Raw genomic sequence first — 24,723 nt, 5'->3', positions numbered from 1 at the left:
TTGATTTTTCTGTGCTCCAGTTTTCTCCTCTGTAAAAAGAGAGTTTGGGGTGAATTAAATGTTAAAAAGAGCATAAAATCAGTGCCTGCCACAGAGTAAGTCCCAAGGAATTGTGAACCAGGAGGAAAAGTAAAGGGGCGCCTGGGTGGCTCAGTTGTTAAGCATCTGCCTTCCGCTCAGGTCATGATCCCAGGGTCCTGAGCTCGAACCGGAGCCCAGCATCTGGCTCCCTGCTCTGTGGGAGGCCTGCTTCTCCCTCTCACACTCCCCCTGCTTGTGGTCCTTCTCTCACTGTCTCTCTCTCTCTGTCAAATAAATAAATAAAATCTTTTAAAAAGATCTTTAAAAAAATAAATAAATAAATAAGAGGAGAGGTAAAAGAAGCAACAACAACAGTGTTGTATAATTATTGAAAAGCCCTTTTGATCTTGGAAAGTTATCTTTGGGGATATACGGCTTAAATGGATACTCAAAATCGAATGTGAATTTTGGAGTCTTCTGAATTGAATGCCTCATTTAATCTACCTCCCTGTTACAAAATGGAAGGGAAGAGCACTGATTCTTTTTTTAATGTGAATCGAACATATTTAGAAGAATTTTAACATTTCTTATTAAGACAGAAGAACATTCCCGAATCTATTCTTGTTTCAGTACTCAAAGCATACTTCCTCAGTGCAGGAATGGACATAAATAATAGGTGTGCTTCTGAGAGCAGTGAAGAGACTTCTGATCAAACGCTGTCAGCCAAATGAATCCCATCCTATAAAGCTGGAGCTTAAATGTGAGCATCAGAACCACTATTGACATGTGGCACAACTGTCTGAAACGTCAATAGTTATAAAATGAGTATTTCATAATGCAGAATAATTGATTACTCTGCTTGACTGAACAGAAACATATTTTCTCTGTGAAAGCCAAATAATGCCCGCATTTACTCCTGGAATGCTCCTCGCTGCGAGACTCGGATTCCCCAATGAAGCCCACGTACTCTGCAGCCCTTGATCATGCACGACAAAAATAGAGAGAACCATCTGTAACTGCTTATCTTTTCTCCATTATTTGAAAAGATGTTTTTAAGATACTTCTTAAAAAATAAAATATGGCCTGTATACAAAGCATCTATATTAATAGAACTGTAGCAGATAATTTTCAGAACTTAAATGGACGAGATACAAAATCAAGTAACATTCAGTTTATCTTGTTCATCCTAAAATGCCCTGCTTAGCTTTTCGCTCTGATGAAATAACACCCATTTCCAGTTTTATTCTTCCTCTGTGTGCTGTGATGTGGAACTCTTTTGCTGTGTGTTTTATTAAGTGTAATTTAACTTTATGACTATCAAACCAACTATTAATCCTTACAATAAGACTATGAAATGGGTGAGCAGCAAAGAGATTTATTTTCTAAAGCACAATTCTCTTCTTCTGCCCTCGATTATTTTTCCAAGACTCGTTCTTTGAATGTATATAGTTCGCGAAGGTCTGTGCTAGGCACTGCGAGGAAAAGCAGAAGCAATAGTAACAACCTACATTTTGAGCTTTCTCGACTCCTTGTATATATGTACTTTATGTTGCTTGTGAACGTTTACTACTAGTTTCTTAAGTAAGAGAGGCATTTTCTTTCTCTGTACTTTCATCTGTGTTCTGCCCTCCTGTTAAGATGTTCTTTAATCCTTTTTCTACCCACTAGATTCAATTTGTCTTTCAAAGTGTAATTCAAATGGTACTCTTCCATGAAGTCCTTCTTCTCATAAAATTTAAGAATAACCCTGCACAAAGTAGCCCCTCTTACTCTTGGCTTACATAGCATCTTATTTCTGGAACACTTTTTCTGCCTTACATTATAAGCATGGCATTCATTTGCCTGCTAGATGGCAAGCTCCTTGAGGGAAGGTCTGCTGTCTTAATCGTTTTCCTTCCCTCTCCATGTCCTGGCACATGTTCTTTAAATTGTAACGCACAGATGTTTACATTCTTCATTGGATGGGAGCTTCCGCTCTTATAAGAGATAAGACATAAGAAAGTGAGACCACAGGCCCCTTAGACCAAGGGATAATTTAATTTGTACTCATCTTCGTATTCCCAATACTTAGCAGGTACTTAATAAATGCTTGTTTAATACACATACACACAGTTTCAAAATTGTAAAAAGCTTAGCGAAAGTGCATTCTAATAGTCATTTCAACACAAACTTTATTAAGGTCAATAATTTATGCCAAGCACAGGCTTTGTGTGTACAACAATGTAGGGGCTGGTGGGGGTGGTGGGGGTATTTCCACTCATAAGCCCTACTAAGACGTAGTCACTCTATCCTTTCTTTAAATTGTTGAATCCTCCCAGCGGCCCTTCAAGGCTCTACCAGCCTTATTTCACATATGAGGAAACAAAGGTTTGTTCAAATCACTCAGCTAGTGAGTGGAATAAAGTTTGGTTTGGGGCCCAGATTTGTCTAATGTTAGAGCTCATTCGACCATACCACAGAGTCCAGTGACACAAAGAAACCTCCTTGGAGAGATAAAAATTGATGTGGCACAGCAGAGAGAAGGGGATGGTGTTCCTAAGAAGTGGATAGGACGTGATCCTGAACGGAGCTGTGGGATGTTTGAGTTGCAGGAGCCCTTTAAGGTTTGTTCTCATTCCTTCATTTTACAGGGAAGGGGCCTGAGAGGTGAAATGACTTGCCCAAGGTGGCATAGACAGCTAGTTAAGTGTGAAACTTGCACCCAGGCTTCCAGGTTCTGAGTTTGCTTCTATTTGTCATGTTCCTTTAACTAAAAAAAAAAATCATTTCCTGAATGGCCTGTTCCCCTGCCCTCTGCAGGAGTGGGGTGAGAACACCCAATGGGAAGACAAGGGACGGAGGTCCTTCTGACCTCTGATGTGCATCTCCTTCCTTGCTGCCTTGGCAGGTGTGTGTGTGTGTGTGTGTGTAGTAAGGCACCTGCTACCTACCTGTTCTGTGGAGGTTGCTCACATCTCTGTACCTGTGAACTTCACCCTTCCCCTCATCGTGATGGTTACAAAACATCTGCCAGTTCTTGAATTTCCCAATAGATGTATGAGATATGTAGTTCCAGAAATCTCAGAATCCCTTCACCATTGTCTCCACCCAGCCAAATCTTTCACCTCCAACATCCCATTATACTAGTAACCACACTAATGATTTGGAGCCGTCTGTCAACTGTGAGGGGCAAAGTGCTGTGCGAACATGTTTCCAGTGGGCAACCAGACACTGCCTTCATTTAGGGTTGCTCAGATGACTCAGGGAGCTGACTTCTCTATAGTTTCCAGAGCCAAGGTCAACTGATTAGTGAGCTTGTTCTTGTTTGATTCTCCAGGACAATAGCAGGCACGTAATACACATTCAGTGAATGCTTGATAATGTGAAATATGTGTGTGTGTGTGTGAGTGTGAGTGTGTAAAATTGAAGATGTCTCTTGCCACCAAAGTACAGTTTATTTCACCATATTTCATGGCTATGTATATGCATACACACATGTACATTTGCATCTACATCTATATTTGTTTTAAAATCACGAGGGACAAGCAAGCTATATTCATCTGTTTATCTTCTCCCTCTTCCACTCATAAATAGGGGGGCCACTCTGTCACCTCTGGTTTCCAGGTCTCACCAATATTATTCCATTTTATAAATGTTCCTTTTTGAGACACTGGCTCTTTCCAGAAAAATTAAGCAAGTCTGTCAAGTATTATAGGTAAGTTTGTGCCTTCTCTGTAGCTTTCCAAGTAGTCTTATTTAGAACTCTCTGGGTCTGACCCTGTTTGGTCTCCAGGAGACCTGCCCCTCTGGCTCTATGTCAGTCAGAATGGCCCAAGTCCTACAGATCACAGTGCAGTGGTGGCTAAGAATTCGGTTGAATCAAGCTGCCTAGGACCACATTAACCTTTCACTGATCCCTTTCTTGTTCAGCTAGAAAGAAATTAATTGACTTAGCAGGCTGCCACACACTAGAGAGGGAGAAGCAGGGCCTGGGTGAGACCCAGAGCCAAAATGCTCTCTCATGTGCAGCCGCAAACTTTGAAATCATCTTTGTGCTAGGAGCTCCTTGCCCACTCAAGATAAATCTCTTGATCCATTGGTTTGCCATTCTCCCCAATAGCAGCACTGTAGTGTGATTCAGTGTGGTATGCCAGACCCCATTTGATGGGAAAATCGAATATACCCTCATAAAGTATCATTTCTTTATTTAATCTCTGAAAGTGGGAAGATTGGCACCAATTTACTGGTTACATTCCAGTCTAGATATCCTGTAGAAATACAGCAGGCTTTCCTCGGAGGCATTTGGGAACAACCTGGCATCAGAAATGTCTCTCCACTTTCTTGCTAAGTGACAGATCAAATGTGAAACCCAGTATATAGGGACCCCATGTGGGGCTGTTACCAGCACTAGAGGACTCTGAAATGAATTACATGTGTTTATAACATGTGTAAGTATGCAGGGTGCCCTCCTTTTCTGAGATTAGCCAACAGAAACATTTGAATCAAAAAGTAATGTATAACATAATTCTATGTATGGTAAAGAATTCCCATCCGGTTTAATTATCTTCATGTTAGCAATATTCTTTTTCTATTTTCTTTTCAAGAACACTTGGTAAAAAAAAATTTAAATGGAAAGAATATATTGCTTAATACTGCTTTCCCCCATAGTAGGTACTTCTTAAATGTTTGTTTATTATAATCCAAATAATTATTCCTACATGTTAATATATAGTTGGTAAAAGTTTGCACTGAAATGTGCATCATTTATGGCTCAAATTTGGTAGTATCAAAGGGGGATATGGATCCTTTCATTCCTGACTAATTTATTTGGTGGAGGATTTATAATTCCACAGAAAGTTTGTATTTCAAGGTTGTTTTGTTTTGTTTTTCTTTTTAAACATCTCTCATTTTTACTTTCAAAGTTTCATGAGAGCTTTGTGTTAATATAAAGAACAATATTATACCCCGGGTTAAAAGCTGAAGACATTTAATAGAGGCATGTATTACAAATAGCATCTAGCCACACAGGAAGGTTAAGACTTAATATCTGAAATTCTGTTGTTGCTCATTATTTGTAGGACCAGAATGAAATACATTTCCAAAGGCTAAGGTCAGTATTACATTATCCTGGAAATGTCTTTGTTGAATAAATGTGTAAATATTTCAAATAAGTATTATGAGATTATATTTCTATTGGGGACATATCTATAGGATGACTGATTCTACTACTTGTAATTGCAGGAGCACACATGTCACGTTACATGTCATTCCCAATTACCGATTTCATTTGAAATGGTCTGGAAATAAATACCGATTACTAGTAATGTAAGACTATTTACCTTGGAGTCAGATGTCTGACAGGCAGGCTAGAGCTAATGGATTTGGTCATTTTTAAAGCATTGTTCTCTAAAACAGGATAGTGTTTTAAAGTAACATTGCAAATTTTCCGAGTAGTGTATCTGGATTCATTTACAATGAATATGAAGAACATACCTATGAGCATGCAGTCCCTGATGTCTCTCCATCCTTCAATGGTACAAAGGAAAGAAAATTGTACCTGGGACCTACCAGTAGATAGCTTGGCTTTACTCTTCCTTGTTATAAAGTCCTTAAATCAAGGGAAATCAAGAACCAAATATGAAGGATGCTGTCAATGTAACTGAGGGGTGTTGCCTCATTGGGAGATACTTGCATCATGGGAAGGTGGTGTGATTTAATTTCATAATTGTAAACCTCATACTGGGTATGGTTGATTCATTTGAAACTCTTGTCCACTTTGCTATGGCTGGACAGCTGAATTAACATGGGTAGGTCTTGGCTTCACACTTTCATAATTTCTTATTTTCGTGGTTTTATTTGAAAAAAAAATCTAAAGTAGGGGGATGGGGTAACCGGGTGATGGGCATTAAGGAGGGCACATGATGTGATGAGCACTGGATGTTATAGCAACTGATAAATTATTGAACACTACATCTGAAACTAATGATGTACTGTAAGTTGGCTAATTGAATTTAAATAAAAAAAGAAAAAATCTAAAGGAAAAACTCTTAGGATGCCTTTAGCTGAAATCAAACTTTTCTAAAGCTATGGCTTGATTTAAGGGATGATGAATTCTTCTGACCTTCTAAATCAGGACTGTGTAAATTTTGCCTTGAAAAAGAGGCTGGGGATGGTGGGGGGTATATGAATCCTAGTTTTCTACAGAGCTGATTGTCTGCCTGTATTTTAAATCACAGCCCAACTCGGGGGCAAGGACAACTGTTATATGGGGGAAAAAATGCTAGGACTCTCCTTATTTAATCAGCATGAAGGCATCAACTAATAACTATCTAATATTTTGAGTTGTAAATGGAAATATAGACCATCAGAAAAGAAAGCAGAATTGAAGTTGTGTGAAGGAACAGTAGCAGGTATGCAAACTGGGCTTTTGAGATTTCTTTTCCTGTTATGGTCAGTGTTACGGACATACGGCAAAATTTTAAATAATGCAGACTCTGGGTATGAAGCATCTGAAATTCATCCTCAAGAGATTTATCTAATAATACTGTCAAGATTTAAGTTTCCATAGGCCAGTAAAAAGGATTAAGCTTCAAAGTTCAGAGGGAATTATTAATTTTAAGTTAAAATTCACAAAGTTTACCTTTATAGAGGTATTTTGTTTCCCTTCCCAGAGTGCCACAATATCTCATTTTTAGGGTGTGAAAACTAGAGTCTTTCCCACCTGCAGATGGGTTCTCTGGAGAGAATGATTGATATGGAAGAGCCTGGGAATTTAGCGGCTGGCGATTGGATTATCGTGTAGGTGATTCACATGGAGTTTTCTGCTCTCCTTCCAGATAACAGTGTTCCTGGGGGAAGAGGGAGGTGTAAACAAGGACCTTTAGTGAAGTTGGTGTGATGGAGATTACCGACGTCTGGGTGGGCGAGTTCCGCCTGCCCGGGCCGAGTCTCCCGGGAAAGACTTAGGAGGCACTTACTCCACTCCCCGGCAAGGTCCGGGTGACAGCGTTGTGCATGGCCCCGTAGGGGGCCCTACCGTCCGAATAGAGCTGGGGCGCTCTGGGAAGTGAGGGTGACTACGGCCCCCAGGCCAAACCCCTCTTTTCCGCCAACGACCTGGAGTATTTAACGCCCCGGGGGCTCCGGAAAGGAAGCGGGCGAGCGGCGTCGGGTGGCGTGCCCCTTGCCCCACGGGGCGAGGGCAGAAAGCGGTCAGGAGCGCGTTCCGCGGGGCGCTGCGTGCAGAGAGCACCCTGGCGACCACAGGTGCTCTGGGAGGCGAAGAGAAGGCTGGGGGCCTGGGCGCGGGCCGGGGGCGCGGTAGGGCAGCGCCGGGCTGGGGTGCGCCCGCAGAGCCGCCGCCGCTGCTCACCTGCCGGCGGGGGCGGGGCGGGGCGCGGCGCTGGGGCGCGCCTGCCTCCCGCCTCCCGCCTCCCGCCTCCCGCCCGGGGAGGAAGCGGAGGGGCGCGGTGTAAACAGAGCGGCGGCCGTGATGTCAGCCGGTCACATGGAGCCTCTTATGGCTCGGGATGGCTCTCGGCGGGCGGGCAGCTGCGGCAGCTGCTGCTGTGGCTCGGGCGGCGGCGGCGCGGCGGCGGCAGAGGGGGCTCCGGGGTCGGACCATCGGCTCTCCCTGCGCTCTCCGCACCGCGGCTTAAATGATGTATTTTGTGATCGCAGCGATGAAAGGTGAGCCGGGAGCCCCGCCGGGGCCGGGTGGGCTGGCTGCTCCGGGGGGCGGGGAGGAGGGCGCGCAGGGGGAGGGGTGGGCGCGCCTGCCCGAGCGCACGTACTGCCCGGGGCTGGGCGCCGGAGCCCCGCCAGGGCCTTTTGGGCCACAGCAGCGGCGCCACCTGAGCCCGGCCGCGGGATCAGCCTGCCTCCTGTAGGGGGCAAAGGCGCACGGGCTGGACCCCCCTCTTCCGCCCCCTCTGACTCCTGTCAGCTGCCCGGGTCCGCCTGGCACCCGGCGGGGCTCTCGGAAGAAAGTTTGCTGGGAGTCGCGGAGCTTCTGGAAGGGAGGGGGAGGATCCGGGGAGCTCGGAGGAAGCCGGGGACGCCCGCGGTCGGTCCCCAGGGCCCGCACCCCGGACAGCTCCGGCCTACGTAGGGAAGGCGCTGCGGCCGGGCCGGGCCGGGCCGTGCGTGCGCGCCGACGCGATGTCATCCCTGGGGACTGGTCAGCGCCCCAGGCCTTGGGCCCTCCCCCCTGTGGCGGCCCCGAGGCCCCGAGCGCCCGCGGGCCGGGAAAGTGCGGCCGTTTCGCTCTGCGTCCCGCCGCGGCTACTTCCGAAAGCGCCCGGGCCCGAGGGAGACGGGCTTGTCGAGCGTGCCAAGACTCTCTGGGCTACCGTCCGCAGCCGCAGGGCACCCCCACTTTGATACTTTGGGTTGTGGGTGGACGTGGGGAGGCAATCCTGCCCGCAGGAGTCGCGGGCGGCGGTGGAAGTTAGACGGCGGTGAGGGCCGACCCGCGCGGATTAGTGGCGGTCAAGTCTCCCCGCCCGGCCTTCCGCCCAGATCAGGATTCCTTAGTAGGCTGCGGGGGGATGGCAGGGGGCACTAGTTGAAGAGAGGATTGATTCGAGGTCTTCCCAGGTGAGGGGAAAAAAACCGAGGCAAGTCAGGGAAGTTTCTAATGGGAGAGCCAAAGTTTGGAGGTGTGCAGGAAGTCGCCTGTGCGGCCCGGAGAAACCGAGCCACGCTCTTAGGACTCTGCAAACAGCCCTGGAGAAACTCAGCCAGCAGCGCGTTGCCGGCTTGTGCGCCAGCAGGTTCCTCCGGGGGGATAATCTGCCCGAGCGGCTTCGCGGACCCGGCCGCTGGGAGCGGGGATTTAGAACCCCATCTGTTTGCGGCGCACCGGGCTCCCCTAATGCGCAGCGTTTTTGCAGACCCAGACTGTCCTGCGGGTTCTGCCCATCAGCGCGGGCGCCGGGAGCGCGTTAAGCGTTTGGTAGGTTGAGGTTTTGTTGCAATCCAGGATGGAGGACACTAGTTCCGTATCTGAGCTGCGTTTACTTTCGGATCACCGAGCGTTGCCTTTCTTCACTAGAGATTGGGTGGCATCTCTTTTATTAATTATTAACAGGCCGAAACGTGCTGGACACTAAGATGAGCTGCTTGAGATGAAATCTTTCTATAGGATGTATCCACGGCAAATTTTCTATCTTTCCTTCGTGGCTTTCGGAAAACGCGGTTTAATCATTTTTAGAATAAGGAGGGAAAACCTTGTGATTCACGTTCTTAAGCACTTAAAATCATTTTGTAAAGAAAAAATGTTTTTCTTACCGACTTTTTTTTGGTAAAAGAAATCTATGCTTTTCCCCTCCCCCTCAAAAAAACTTTTATGCTATTTCCTGCGTTTTATTAATCCTGTAAGAGTAAAACGACTCAAATAGCCTTTGTAGTCAACACATTTTCTTTTGTTTTTTTTTTTTTTCCCCTTTAGGTTATAAAATAGATTTTGCTATTTGGAAGATGTCAGTGCCAGTCTTTATCCATTTTATGTTGTATAATTTGTGTTGATTGGGGGGAGGGGTGAAAAGCTAAGATTATTTCCCCTCATGAACAGTAACCACCAAACAATAAGGAAAGTATGTTTTACTATTTTAATCTAATGTTGATGCTTCCCAAGGATTTTGCTTTCCTAGCTCCAGTACAAAGTTCGGTACTATCCCTTATTAATATAATCATGAGAATCACACAACCACTAACATCCCCCAAAAGCTCTAGCCCACACATTTGTCTTGGAGTGACCTCTGGCTGCCATTAGATAATAGATTCATGGTAATGTGCTTTGAGAAAAGTAGCTCAGAAGTACTGGCAATGCAGTTTTTCTATAAGTGTGAGAGAGAGAGAAAGAAATAGAATGCATCTGGACAATTAGAATATTTCATTTCCAGTATCCTAACATCCTGTGTTTTAATGGGATTATCTCGCTTTGGTGCAAATTTAAACTGAAGAAAAATAGTTTGTGGGAAAATGAGGAACGCTGTAAATGTTTCCATATCAGATTTAAGGGGAAGAAAACTGGCCCAGAATCATATTAAATACTTCCCTACTGCCTCTTATTTTTAATAGTTAAATTGGTTCCATATGTAAGAGTTTGTATAATTAGATTTTTCTTGCAAAACAGAAGTACTCTTTATAATATAGCTTTTTGGTACATGTATGCATGTGGATGGAGGAGGAGAGAACAAGCGACCATAAAAGAGAAACATTCTCTTTGTTGGCTGATTACTTATGTTTTTTAAACATCATTAAATTGGGCCTTTTGAACTCACCAAAGAAGAAAATCCTTCCTCTGCGTTAGTTGTCAAATAAGTTTAGACTTAAAGTGGTTTCATGCTTAGAAGTAATAAATCTTCATTTAAGCAACTCTGGTCTCATCCTTCAGTTTTGTTTTTGTTTAATTAACAACAAAATTCCAATACCATTTGGATTGCTTCTTGGGCAAACAGAGAGAGCCAGCGATAACATTTATAATCAGGGGAGCACTTCTTCTGCTCATCATAAAAGTGCATTGGCCAAATGTCAGGCAACAGCCGTGTGCTGAATGGAAATGCAAGGGCTTCATCAGTTTCCGTAGATTATATACCCCTTTGCTTCATGAGTGCTCAGCCTATGCTCATGTAAATGGAGTTAGAGTGGAGAGAGGCTTACAGGGAATTTCTGTCCCATAATAGATTCTTCCCCCAGCACAATTCATGTGCAAATGAAAAACTTCACCTTACTGCTTTGAAAATATTTTGTGTTGGTGATTAGTAGTATTTCCAACTCACATAAATTTGATTTTATAGTTTTGAAAAACTTGGCCTTCCTTTTTACCCAATGAAATGTGAATTTTATCCCTGGTCTTCTTTCAAGCATCCCGTCAGTGGTATCCCTTAGCAGGGATTTTTGTCCCATTTTTGTGACCTTTGATGGGTAGGATTGGGAGAAGGGTGATGGCTGGATCTTGAAAAGAGAAAATCCAAAGGGCTGTGCCACCGGGCAGAGTTCATCGGGCAAGGAGGGGTCAGCTCTTTTAAAGACAAAGAGGATCTCTGAATCCATCTGTCCATGGGAGGAGGGGGGAGCTCAGACCCTCTATGAAGTAGAGAATATTTTTAAAGCACCCTTTTCTTGAGCAGCCTCTTGATTTTATATATTTGAATCACAACACTTGAAATGCAAAGCAACATCATACTCGAGTAAACCACTTTGCTCTTAATTTGAATTGAATACCATGTAATTTCTTGATGCTGCCCAGTTATAAAATAATACGATTTCTAAATGGAAGTAGTCCGATAGAGGGATGGATGGATAGATAGATAGATAGATAGATAGATAGATAGATAGATAGATAGATAGAATATGATTTATATCTTAGGGGTTATTTTATAATTAGTAGAAAATTTAGTAAATATATGTTAATAGTTCTTACTGCACTCCTTTTTCTCTCACCTTTCCCTTCCAGCCAAGTGAATCACAATGAAATGGATGAGATCAGCAAGTAGATAATTGCAAAGCACCTGCAATAGCACCCAGCCATTTTGTAATTTGCTCAGTGTCGTCTAAGAAAATAATATTTACAAATGGCCATTTCCTGGGAGAAAGAGTTAACTAGATAGATGGATGGATCGATCTGCAGGGGTAGAGTTGGAGTTTGGTTTTCTTAAAATTCTCTTAAATTATTTTAGTCATCAATAAAACCCATTGCATGGAATAAATCTAAGTACTTCGTCATAGAAATGTTTTCTGATGCAGTCTAAATATTCATAGTGCTTATTAGTAAGAAATCAAGGCTGCTTTAATCTACCTATTTAGTATTTCGTAAGTATTAAAACCATAATTAGACTCAGAATCAGCAGCTACACCATGTGTATGTTTCTCTGCTTTAAAAAAAAAAAAAGAAAAAAAAAGATAATTTGGAAAGATCCACCAGTGACAACACGTATGAACTGACATTTGATATTATGTGAAAGACCACGTATTGACCCTATGAGGAATGACTGACAAATTTTCCCTCTCCCCCATTTCTAGATCCTCCCCTGAGGATACCTCCCTTCCAGCCCAGCGTTTGAGTCATGGACTTAGAGATTCATAGTCAGAGCTTTTCGTATTTGTTAGTATGCATGCTTTTCTGTAAATTGTCGGAGCATTATGTCCAGAGATAAGAGGTCTAAATAGACCGATAATAGCATATATTATTAGCCCTTGGGCAAAATGCAAGAAAGTAGTTGAAAACTTTTATTTCTGGATTTTCTTTTTAAAGTGACATTTGGTAGCCTTCATCACATTATAAGGAGGTAATGTGATAATTTTAAAAATCTTTGCTCCTGTGAGTATGAAAAGCCATGTCCAACCTATTCCCTAGGTTTGCCAGTGATTTCATTTTTTGATTTTTATTTTATTCCCTCTGAAGTTTACTAGGCATTTCATAAATACATAGATGGATGAGCTAATCTATATTTGTTTTGTACTTTATGTTTTACAAACATTCTTATCTCATTTAATCCTCTGTGGAAAGTCACTGATACTCTCATGGTTTTTGGCTGAAGTGAAGCTCTTAGAGGTTATGTTGCTGTAGCCAAGCTCTTCCAGCTGATAAATGGTGAAGCAAGGACAGGAGTTCTAATTTCCACTATTTTCATGCTGCCTCCCCTAGAAGAAGCTGTGAAAATGTCCTGGATATAACTTTGTCTCTAGTTAGTGAAAATTATAACTCGTGCATTTATAAGAGAAAAAAATAGATTCGATTATGTAATGCTTTGCTGAGCCTAATATCTTTAAATTACTATTTAATAAAATCAATTTGGTACAAATGGGGTTATTCTTATTTGCTCATCATTAGCTCTCTTCATCCATGATTTTCATTAAGTCTGCTTGTTATAAGAGGATCTGGGTGCAATGTAAGCATTACCTTCCTAAAGAATACAGAATACTATGAAGTGCAGCTAACCTGTATAACCTACCTCCATTATGATAGAATTGAGCTAGAGATTTATCTGTATGTGTTCCACTTATCTTTAGGCAAAGGGAGCATTCACAAATGCATCTTCTAGTTTTAATAATGCCTTTATGTAGAAAGCTGATGAAGCCTTGGGCTTGTGAGTGCTGTCCCGGAGTGTTTCCATGACAGCGAAGGGGCATGATTGTGGACATACTCTTGAGAAATCTGTTGTCTTTTAGAAAATCACACGAGAGTAAAAGTTTCCAAGTAGATAGATCTGCAAAAGCTCATTTCTTGATGGGTGTTTACTTTTCTGCTGACTGGATTGAGATGTGTTTGTCTGAAAGCAAAGCAGTGTTATTTCATAGAGTCTTGGGGAGAGAAGAAACCTGAGAAGTCACTCAGATACGTGTCCTACTGGCCTTTGGTTCTCCACATCATACCTGCCAAATGGTTGTCTGGTTATACTTGAACACCTTTTACGACGGGAAACTCACTATTGTTCGGGATAGCTTATTCCATCTCAAATTAGAAAATTCTTCTTATATCAAGCATAAGTCTCTTCTTTGTATTTTTAATCCCTTGATTTTGATCCTTTCTTTGGGGGCTGTATAGACATATTTAATCCATCTTTCAAGTGAAAGATTGTCAGCTATTTGAAGACTCATGGTATGAAACACACACAGCTCTGACCTTAATCTTTGCTGACCCTCTCCACTGCACTCTATCCTGTCAGTCTTCCCGCAATCTTGGTCAGTTTCTTTCTTCTTCACGCATACGTAAGTTTGTCTAGAACCTCTGGAGATTCTGTTGCCAAAAGTGGAACCCCAGTACTAGTTGTGTTATGATTGACTCAGCACTTAACCTGCCACGTAGTAAAGAGTAAAGATTTTTAAATCTTGTTTTAAATTTTTAAAGATACATAGGCTAGGCTGTATCTTTAGGCCATCGCATGACCGGTCTGTGTGATATCATAATTTGTGAAAGTGGACTTTTGACCTATTTAGAAATGCTTTTAGGTGAACTGAAGTTGGCTATTAAATATCTAGGAAAATCAAAGATATTCTAAAAATAATTAATGGCACATGAGAAGCATTTGTGAGGTGTTTTCCTCCAAACTGGTGTCAGTTCTGAGATAAGGCTGCCCTCTAGTGGTTACTTATTCGCGGAAAGCCGAAAGCGATAATGGTGCCAGTGAATTTCCCATCAGGCTAGTGGAGGGGGTCAAAGGTTGAAATTATTTTTTCACTTGCTGTGGGGCATTCTTCATCAGATTCCAAAGTGTAGTGCATTGTTTTAAATGGTTATTAGAAATGCAACTGTGTTGGGACGCCTGGGTGGCTCAGATGGTTAAGCATCTGCCTTTGGCTCAGGTCATGATCCCAGGGTCCTGGGATCGAGCCCCACATCGGGCTCTGTGCTCAGCAGGGAGTCTGCTTCTCCCTCTCCCTCTGCCTGCCTGTCTGCCTACTTGTGATCTCTCTCTCTGTCGAATAAATAAATAAAATCTTAAAAAAAAAAAAAAAGAGAAATGCAACTGTGGTGGAGATAATGAATTTCAAAAGTTTCCTTGTTTGATAGTAAGGGAAGTTTTAAAGCTGAATGACAAAATTCTGTTTGGCTCCATATTAAATTTTAGGATGTAAATGAGATTTGGTTTGAGTAAACAATTATTATGACCTTAATGGTAATCCTTGTAATTTTTAGTTTCAACCTTGATTCTATTCCCCGACCCTCAAATAAAATTTAAAAAGAGATTGTCATTTGATCTGCATTTTCCCTTTTTAAACCTAGAGCTATTTTTTTCTCCAAAAAAGATCAAACATTTAGAAAGAAATAAACTATTGTAGCTTTTTTTGGCAATAAAATAATTTTAAACATGGATGCAAAACTATTAACCACTTGATATATGAAGACTATGGTTAGATCATTTGGTTCATTTCAGTGTAAGCAATTTGCCCAAAATATAGAGTATATGTTACGTAGATTTTTAGAACATCATATAGAGTTTATGCTTTAAAAAACACTGCACAAAATAGAAATAAGAATACATTTCTGTAATTTTTAGGATAAATAGAAAATACGAGTGAATTGCAGGCTCAGATTTCGGTGGCATATCAAGTGTGAAACAATCATAAAATGATCTAATTTCTGTGTTGGAATCAGAGAAGTAAGTATTGATCCTTTAATATCATTTAAGGAAATGAGGCCTTGCAGAAGAATGAGAATACAGGTTTACATGAATTTTGCATTGCTCAAGAAGTCAAGGCTTCGGAGCCAAGCTGGAATAACCAGGATAATAATAATGACGGGTAATCACCGAGATTTTAAAGGATGACAGGCTCCCTTGTTCCTACTGGAAAGGTGAAATTGCATCTTTATGTGAAAAACAAGGAGGGGGGTGGGATAAAAGCAAGAAGAACCTGCTGTTTAAACTTTTCCATCATAGAAATAAGATAGTGGTTCAGAAGTGAAGACTTGTGGTTAAGTTTCAGATCAGTTATTGAAGCAAACCGTTTTTTTAAACTACGCCACCCAGGAGTGTGATTCTTTCACCACATGACAAATATTCTCTTTTTCATAGAATGTTATTTTCATTTTTCAGTTGCTGGGGTTCCCCCCCTTCTTTTATTTGTTTATTTCATGTCAAATCTTGTGCAGAACACGGCATAAATAAATAAATTTGTTTCAGCAAATTCTTATTAAGTGCGTCCTGTGTGCTGGGTTATACAGGGACCACCTATGTGCTATTATAGAGCTGAGACACCTGCCCCCCAGTTGTGTCTCTTAAGCCGTGAATTAGCGTCTAAAAAATGCACTGAGAGATTGGCAGCCACACTTAGCCAGAGACAGCTGCTTTAAAACCGTTGTTCTTATAGGTTTGCAGCTTCCGTGAGCGAGATGCCATTTAAAATAAAGGAGAATTTGCGACACACACAATGAAATGGTACTGTAATTGGATAAAGCCAATCATTATACTTATGTGCGAACAGGATTTCCTTCCAAATAAGCCAGAGTTTAGTTCTAAAATCCTGCCTCAAGTAGGGGTTCTGAAACTTGAGAGTACAACTCATAACCCAGAGTCTGTTCAAAAGGGAGATTCGTAGGTCCCAGCCGGAGAGAGCCTGATTCTCTCCATTTGGTCCTCGTGGCCCACAGTCAACTGGGAAGCATTTAAAAAGTGAACTCTCATTCTCCATCACCACCTGCCTGGATCCTGCTTCCGATAGTCTGGGGTGAGACCAAGGAATTTGAATTTGTCAAAGCTCTTCTGGTGACTGAGGATCTGGCAAGTTTGGGAAGCATTGCTCTGGTCTTTGGTGTGGAGAGTAGAGCTCAGAAAGGTAAATGGTATTAGGATAAGCGTGAGCCTTCCCTTCAGTCCACGGAATCTCCTTTCAGGCTGGAAGAGATGCCCAACATGAGCAATTTCTGCCATTATTTGGATGTTATTAACACACTTGACATAATCTTCTGATTATTTTGGTCTTTCTCTACTAGCGTGTGGAAGGAAGTGGGCATACTCCAAATCTGTTACCCCAAGTGGCCCAAACAGGCAGGACACCCTGAGACTTTGGTGTGGGAGGTGCTGGTGATACTTCCCAAACACTGCCTTTTCTGCATCAATCCTCCTGGGGAGCTCTGGCCTTCCGGCATTTAGTGAGCCCCAGGGGCTGGCTCTTGCCACCATTTTGACCACCCAGTGGGGGTAGGCTGGGGATTGTGCCATAGGAGTCGAGACCAACTCCAGGGAAAACAGTGATGTCTTTTCTATGTTGCTTTTGTCTGCAACAAAGTAAAGGTTCTAGCCCTGGCAGTCTCATCAGTGCTTCCTATTTACAAGTATTTCTCAGGCCCAGCGCACCTTTCAGGTCTGCCCACTTCCAGGAACTGGAGGTAGCTGAGTATGAATGAGGCAGGCACAACACTGCCTTCACACAGCTTCGATTCTAGTCTGGTGAAACTGAGAAAAACAGAACTGCTCTGGTTGATGGAGAAGGCAGCCCACCCCCTTCCACACCACAACTCCAGACCCCTCTTTCTTTGGAAAATGGTGGTGCGATATCCCATTATTGTGGCAGGTATGATGCTGTGGATTGTAGAAGCCGCAGTGAACACAGTGAGCTTTGTCTCCGGCCTTGGTGAGTGTACATTCGGGTGGGAAGAGCTAGATAATACCTAAGTAAACACATAAATGAACTAGATAAGAACAGGTGACAACAGCTAGGCTAACAGGCAAACAGTGTGATGGCTTAGAAATGTGTATGGCCTCCTGGATGAATGTCTGGGAACACAGTCCAAGAATTTTTTCCAACTGATAGTGAACGTTCGGCCGTAGACTCAGGAAGGTGCATAGAGGTCATCTGGTCCCTTAGTTCTCAACCTTGTCTGCACATTGGACTGTCTAGAGAGCTTTTTAAAGATACTCAAGCCCAGCCTGCACTCCTAGAGGCTCTGATTTTATTGGTTTGAGGTGGGACTCAAGTACTGTTAATTTTTTAAGCTGCCCGTGTGACTCGGATTGAGAAACCCCTGAAGTTCAACACCCTGACTTTACACACGAGTCATTGGTCCCCAGTGCAGGGAAACAGCATTGGATGGCAGAAACCACCCCCCTTCATGTTGGGTGGGGGAAGATGTGGGTTCTCCTCTCACATCTACTACTCAAATAATTGTCAGGTTACCTCAGTTGCTCGCTTCCCCCATTTGTTAAGTTCGAGAGACTTGATAGCCATCAAGGTCTTTTCCAGATCTCTCATTTGATGAAAAGTTTCTATTCAAACAGAAAGATGATCTAGTTTCTTGTTCAAGACTTGGAGGAAACAGATGAATGCCTTCTAGTTTCCTTATTCCCTGTCTCAACCCTTAATTGCTGTAGGTGCCTCAATCAGCTCATCCATTCATTTCAAAAGTGAAAATTTAAGGTAGAAAAAGATGATTACTTTTAGCCAATAATTTAAATAAATTTAAGAACAAGCAAGCTTTCATTAATATTAATAATAAATATATCCAGACTTAGTTCTGGTAAATTACAGAAATCCCTTATTTATCAAATTCTATTCCAAAGCCTTTTCCATTTTTGATGGTTGAGTTAAAACCAAGGAGGTTAGGGGCAGGGAGGTTGCATAAAGATGGAAACCCTGGAATCATCTTAACCATTGCATACCACAGTAATTGTATTCCTTACCAAGTATTCTAGGCCAGAAACCCAACAAAATTGAGTCTCTCCTAATATATTGTTTGCAGCTTATTAGCAAGCAGAAACAGTATCTCCTATGTTGCCAGCTTACGAAAGGAAAATAACAGAACTCAGCTCTGTCATGAAAAATAAAGTCATTGTACTTCCTCATTAGAGATCCAGTATCTCTAAGAACTTGGATTTCATTGAAACATTTATTCAGAAAGGTAGCAGTTCATTATAAACTGGGCTGGTGTGATGTAAGCACCTTAACTTTATTTCCTTTTTGTGTGGAATGTCCCAGTGGGGTTTGATAATATTCAGCAGTTCCAGAAGTGATAAAGGAGCTTGAAAAGTAAATCTGATGGGAGCTGGTAAATGAAATTAGAGCCGTGTCTTTTTCAACGGAGAATTTTAAAGATGAGCATATTGCCTATTTTGTGTGTATATATTTAAGGAACTGTACACACGTTGTATACAAAGCCATATGTTTGCCTCAGACGTTAAATTATGAAAAATCATCTTCTAACTTACATTGCATCCGCAACAGCAAGCAGCTTCTGAAAATGGTTTAATAAAATAATTGGTTTGGCAGAAGTCTATTTCACATCAGTATTTCTGTCACAAGCAAAATCATGTAGAACAGAAGTGTTTTGTTTCCACCATTGCAGAGAAACAAAGTTGTTTAAGATGAGTTAAGATGTCTCGAAGTTTTGGCCGACTTTCTGAGCCTCCTGCTGCTATTGCATTCAGAATCCCTTTTAACGTGGCATGGAAGTTTCTCTGTGATTTCAATGGCTGCTTAGGGGAAATATTGGCTAAACTACTCATTTTGACTTGTTAAGATGGCTTGAGCGTTTTCAGAATGTTTTCATTTGCTAGAAATATGTTTTGTGCTCAGGCTTCTCTTGTTGAAGAAGGTTGGTTACCAGCCATCTGATGATGCCTCAGGGTGTTTACAGAAAATGTGGGTGCCATAGTTATTTGAGCGCAGCCCTCCCCCGACAAAGATAGTGTGGTAATCAGGAATGTGAAAACATGTATTTAAGGACTGATGCTTGTAAAAAGGGGTGCCGTAAAGAAACATGGTTGTTCAGATGTAAGAAATGACTGACAGCTCTCCTTGTAGGCATGCTAGTAACAATAAAGTCTAGAAGTTCAACATCAAAGCGATCACAGCTTACTCCACCAGTGACTTGCACATCAAAGATGAAGTGCAAGACAAAGGAAGTGCACTGAGGTATGTTTCTGCCTCATAGCCAGATGCTCAGGGGGAGCTCCCATAGCTCCTTTCACGAATGCAAAGTGATTTTTGCAGATCAGCGTCTTCATTTCATAAGTGACCAGGAATATAGAAAAAGCAGGGCAAATGAGTGTCATATTTGCTCCCCATCACTTTAAGATTGGGTAGGAAAGATTCATCGCACAGGAGATTGGTCTCTCTGATTTCCTTAAGTAACGAATTCTGTAGCAGTGTGGGCAGCTCTGAATTCACCTAATAGAATATAGGCAATTATTCACAAAATAAGAGAGTACAAATTGGATACATTTCAAGTTGGTGGTTTAGAATTATTCTTGAGAACATTAAGCTGGACCTAAGTTTGTGGAGTTATGCCTTTCTCTCTCTCTTGTTTGCTTTTTATTTTTTTTAAATTAACCTTGTGGGTGGATGTCTGCTGAATCAGGTGTGCATTACTTAACAGGTGTGTGTGATAATGAAATTTGGACCTGTTAAACCGGCTCTTAATTAATCACCAGATCTGTACCTCAGTTCTATAAATTGAATGGGTTCTACTCCAGAATGAAAAATGCCAAAAGTAGAACAGGAAGAAAAGTCTAGATATGACCCCCCCCTTAATATTAAATTGAAAATAAAATTAACCATGCAAGTATTATGGGTGATTTGAAATAATGTGCCTTTTTTTTTGCTTGCCTTTGAAATTTGAGGTTCTTTTATAGTTCATCTTCAGTAATTTACTCATTTTTAAATGCTATTGAAAAATAGTAGTGCTCTGTGTAGTCATTAATAAATACAAAGCAGCTCTCTCAAGGCTCTGGGGAGACCTAATAAACACAACTGTGTTACTAATTGATGCTATACTGAGCTGACAAAAGTAGTGCATCGGTAAACAGAAGTTAGAAAGCAAAAAGTTAAAGAACTATAGGGGATTATGTAGACATCAAGGGTTGGAAATTATAATAAGGCCTCTTTAGGGGAGCATTAATTTGCATGTGGCTGAATTAGGACACCCAATTATTTCTGAGGACACTACTAAGAGCTCATCCGAAATACCCCTGAAGTGGTGATAGGGTAGGGTTCGGGAGGGTTGGGTGTTACATGGGATAGAGGGGGGACCGAGCAGGTCATATTTCCTATAACTCAAGATAGTTTTCCCAATAGCTTGTTGGAGCAGCTTTCCTTGTTAGGGAGGAAAATGCTGATGAAATCAAGAGTACTGCAATTTCTTTGTTCTATATACACAATTTATGTTGAATTGCCACAATGGAATTTTTTTTTAAGCAGGGAGGGCAGGAGGGTGGAGACAGAAATAAACCTTTTAAATCTTCTTTATGTGAAGCCCACAAGGACATAAGTACTGAGCAGATTAGAGAGTGGATTTATACTGTTAGTATCCTCTGTGGCAGTGGTCCTCAGCGTGGGATCCAGGCACCCCTGGGGGCCCCGAGGCCCTTTGAAGGGTTACAAGAGATAAAAAACAATCTGTATAATAACACTGAGATATTATTTGCCCTTTTCACTGTACTGACCATTTGGCATGAATAGTGCCAAAGCCTTGGGGGGTAAAACTGGCACCTTTGCAGGAATCAAGGCAGGGACACCAACCTGTACAAGTCATCATCGTATTTGCTATTACTGCGGACTTGCTGTTAACAAAACAGTGCCAGGTTCATTTGAGAATGTCCTTGATGAAGCAGTAAAGATTATTAAGTGTACTAAATTTCAACCCTCAAGTACAGGTCTTTTTAATATTCTTTATAACAAAATGGGAAGTACACATAAAGCGCTTCTGCTACGTACTGAAGGAGGATGTTTGGGGGGGAGGGGGAAAGCACTGGGCCATTGTTAGAGTTAATAGCTGAACTAGCTGCTTTTTGAATGGAATGCCTTTTACTTACTAGAACGACTGACTAGCTATTCAGACTTAGTATAGGTCATATATTTTCTCAAAAATGAACCAAGTGAGCCTGTCACTTCAAGAAAAATAGCTGGCAGTATTTATTGCCAATAAGCTCAAGCTTTTAGGCAAATAGAATTTTGGAATACTTGTATCCAACACCATGCATGTGGCTGCTTCTCAATATTTAAAGACGTTCCTGATGATGTAGGCGGTGATATTAATAAACGTGGTTGCTCGATATAATCTCATTTAGTAATGAAATATGGCAACATCTGGAAGAACTACATAACTCCGTGAACTAATAGTTCCGAAGTGACCAATGCATGGGTAGAAGATTCATTCAAAGTACAAAATAAGCTTTGCCCAGTGGCAGTATTGTAGCCAATGAGGTTTATCTGAGGCGCGATTATTGCTAATTGAAAACTTTTCCCAAAGTACAAAATATACCAATCTATTTGAATTTAACAGAGTACAAAAAATAACGAGAGGGTTTCAGGTTTCATATTCCAACTAACCTTTAAGAAACCACCATTCGGGGAGTTTTGGTGTAATATCAAAGAAGGCTATCCAAAATTATCTGATAAGGCTATAAAATAACCCTCCTCCAGCTACGTGTCTGTGTGAGGCCAGATTTTTTTCATGTACTTCAACCAAAAGAACACAACAGACAGAATGCAGAAGCAGGTATGAGTCCACCTGTCTTCTATAATCTAGAAATTAAAGAGATGTGCAAAAATGTAAAAAGAATGGCATTCTTCGGATTAACCGTTTTGGGGAAAACATATTTATCATAAAAATACTTTGTGTTAATCTGTAATGAGTTTATTACTATTATTTTTAAATTAACTATAAGTAAATATTTTTACATTTTCTCAGTTTTAATTTTTTGTATGGTCATTACTGATGCATTACCCACATAAACAAAAGCTCTTTGGGACTTTTAAATATATAAAGGGATCTAGATGCCAGACACCAAAAAGTTGGAGAACCAAAAAAGAAATGGGGGGGGATGCCTGGGTGGCTCTGTCAGGTAAGCAGCTGACTCTTGATTTTGGGTCAGGTCATGATTTCAGGGTTGTGAGATGGAGCCCTGTGTGGGGCTCCGTGCTGGGTGTGGAGCCTGCTTAAGATTTTCTCTCTCCCTCTCCATCTGCCTCCCCCCAACACGTGCACACTCTCTCTCTTAAAAAAAAAAAAAAAAAAAAAGTTGGGCGCCTGGGTGGCTCAGTCGTTAAGCGTCTGCCTTCGGCTCAGGTCACGATCCCAGGGTCCTGGGATCATAGCTCCCATCAGGCTCCCTGCTCAGCGGGAAGCCTGCTTCTCCCTCTCCCACTCACCCTGCCTGTGTTCCCTCTCTCACTGTGTCTCTCTCTGTCAAATAAATAAATAAAATCTTAAAAAAAAAAAAAGTTTGAGAATCACTGCTGTACAGTTTACCCTAGGAGATGGAAGATTTTGTGACAAAGCACATGGTAACAATGGAAAGGGCTTTAGATTTAGATAAATTCAACAGATAAGCCATGAATTATATATTAAACAAAAAAAGCACTTTCAAACATGAATTCAAAAACGAATTTTCTAATCTCTATTTTCTTTATAAATAGTCTTTCCCTTTAATGGCCATGGAAGACTAGAATCATTGCTGATATTACATATTCAGAGTTTTTGTTGTTTTTTGATACAACAGATTTGGCATAAAATTGTGGTTTACAGAGGCTTTAACATTTATCTTTAATCATCTGCAAACTACATTAGCAAAAACTGCAGTAAATTACTGCTATTTGTCTTTTCAGTTTGGCCTTATACCGAGGAAAAAATATTTTGTAACATTAGTGTGACTTCCAGAGCTATTCCAAATCCTGGTAGATGTGAGACTTTCCCACGAATGCCGGCCCTTTGGGGAATTTCATTACCGCATGTAGTGATGGAAAGAAAACCCTCCCAGGTCCCGCCACTGCACGAGTGAAGGATCCCATCACCTGCCGTCCACATTTGTACCCCCTCAGACCTTCTCTAGGAGGGAAGAGTTCTGCCCAGGTGTCTGTTGGCACTGAAGACACAGCAGGAAGGCTGAGCCCTCGACTAACTTCAGATGTGCTTGGCAGAATCCATTCCATTAGACTAATTAAATGTATGAACGTCCAGCCTCCCCTGAAGTTTCTTGTGAAGAATAACGTGCAGTTAGAAAGCCGTGTTCAAATACTTGTTGTTAATTTTGTAATCGCTTTGTTGGCATCTAACATATAGGCATTTACATCGTCCTATGGAGCTGGGCCATTGGCCTCTTTGTTATTATCAAATAGGGGGCACACAGGTCTTGGTTCTATTTGGTTTCCTGTCAACAGGCTGTCAGTTGAACGGGAGCAAATGCGTTTTGGCACATTCTGCTTTTCTAGGGTCTTGCTCCTGACTCCTGTAACTCAGAGAGGACTCGGTGCCCCTAGAGCGAGATGGATGTCAGAGTATGGGGCTACCTCACTCCTGGCATGGTTTTAGTAGCCAACTAAAGGTAGAAGCTGAAACACACTCACTGTGTCAGTGGAGGTTATGCCGTGGTCCACAGCTCGACTGGCCACCAGAAACAGCCCCTCATTGCCTCTTGGATCTGCCCAAAATCGGCCTAGTTTCAGAACAGCTCCTGATGGTAATGTGGGGGAAGGATGGGAGCAGAGAGGAAGGAAATGAAGACAGCATCCTCTCTCCTTGGGCTGTTGAGAAGGCGAAGCTCTAACCTTTGCAAGATGGGTGGGAGAAAGAGCCACATGCCCACTCGTGGTGAAAAAGAAAACAAAACTTCCTCCCAATGCCCAAGATAATTATCCTCTTTTAAGTAAAATGGCTCTTTTGAGGCAGTACATTTTGTTAAATTTCGAGCATTTTCCTGCCACCCAAACTTAAAATAATTAGTTTTACACATTAAGTTTGGCATTACTCAGTGGTTTTGACCCAGGCATAGGAGATGATTTAAAAACCAAAAGGCATTTTTATGTTGGTCTGAGAGGGCTCACTCTGTGGGAATTCATCAGGCTCCCATTTGTGATGCCTGTTTCTGGAGGTATGTTGCACTTCAATAAAAAGCTTACTAAAAGGCTAGGGCCTTCTAGTACATTTGTTATATAAATAATATACTCACAGTACTGAAAATACTCTCTAGACTCAAGGCTTTGGAATTTTTCACTGTCCTTTAACACACATTTTGTTTATTCTCAATTCCTTTGTACCACCACTTCACAAACATAAAATTGAATTTATGACTTTACAGGAGGGAAACTAATGGCATTTATATGTGTCAATTATGTATACAAAGCCATAACTCTGTATCACAAAGGCCTGATAGCAACCTTTATGTTTTCCTTTCATTCCCTCCCTCCCTGTCCTCCCTCCCTCCCATTCTTCCTTTCCCTCCCTCCCTTCCTCCCTTCCTTCCTTCTTTCCTTCCCCTCCTTTCCCTCCCCTCCCCTCCCCTT

The 24,723-nt window shown here is 41.8% G+C and overlaps 1 protein-coding gene and 1 pseudogene across 1 annotated transcript in view; both read left to right on the top strand.

The window, feature by feature from the left end:
* The first annotated feature begins 7,538 nt into the window (after positions 1 to 7,538).
* Positions 7,539 to 24,723, top strand: part of RORA (RAR related orphan receptor A) — a 101,258-nt gene continuing 84,073 nt past the window's right edge. Inside the window, exon 1 of the mRNA XM_081831197.1 lies at positions 7,539 to 7,689. Coding sequence (XP_081687323.1) covers positions 7,659 to 7,689 — 31 coding nt within the window. The 5' untranslated portion in view covers positions 7,539 to 7,658. The remainder of the gene's footprint in view (positions 7,690 to 24,723) is intronic.
* On the top strand, positions 21,612 to 21,736 carry LOC145723639 (U4 spliceosomal RNA; annotated as a pseudogene).

Source organism: Leptonychotes weddellii, chromosome 9 (assembly GCF_054177405.1).
Source record: "Leptonychotes weddellii isolate Sample4059 chromosome 9, ASM5417740v2, whole genome shotgun sequence".
NCBI lineage: Eukaryota > Metazoa > Chordata > Mammalia > Carnivora > Phocidae > Leptonychotes > Leptonychotes weddellii.
This window is presented reverse-complemented; position numbering and strand designations above follow the sequence as displayed.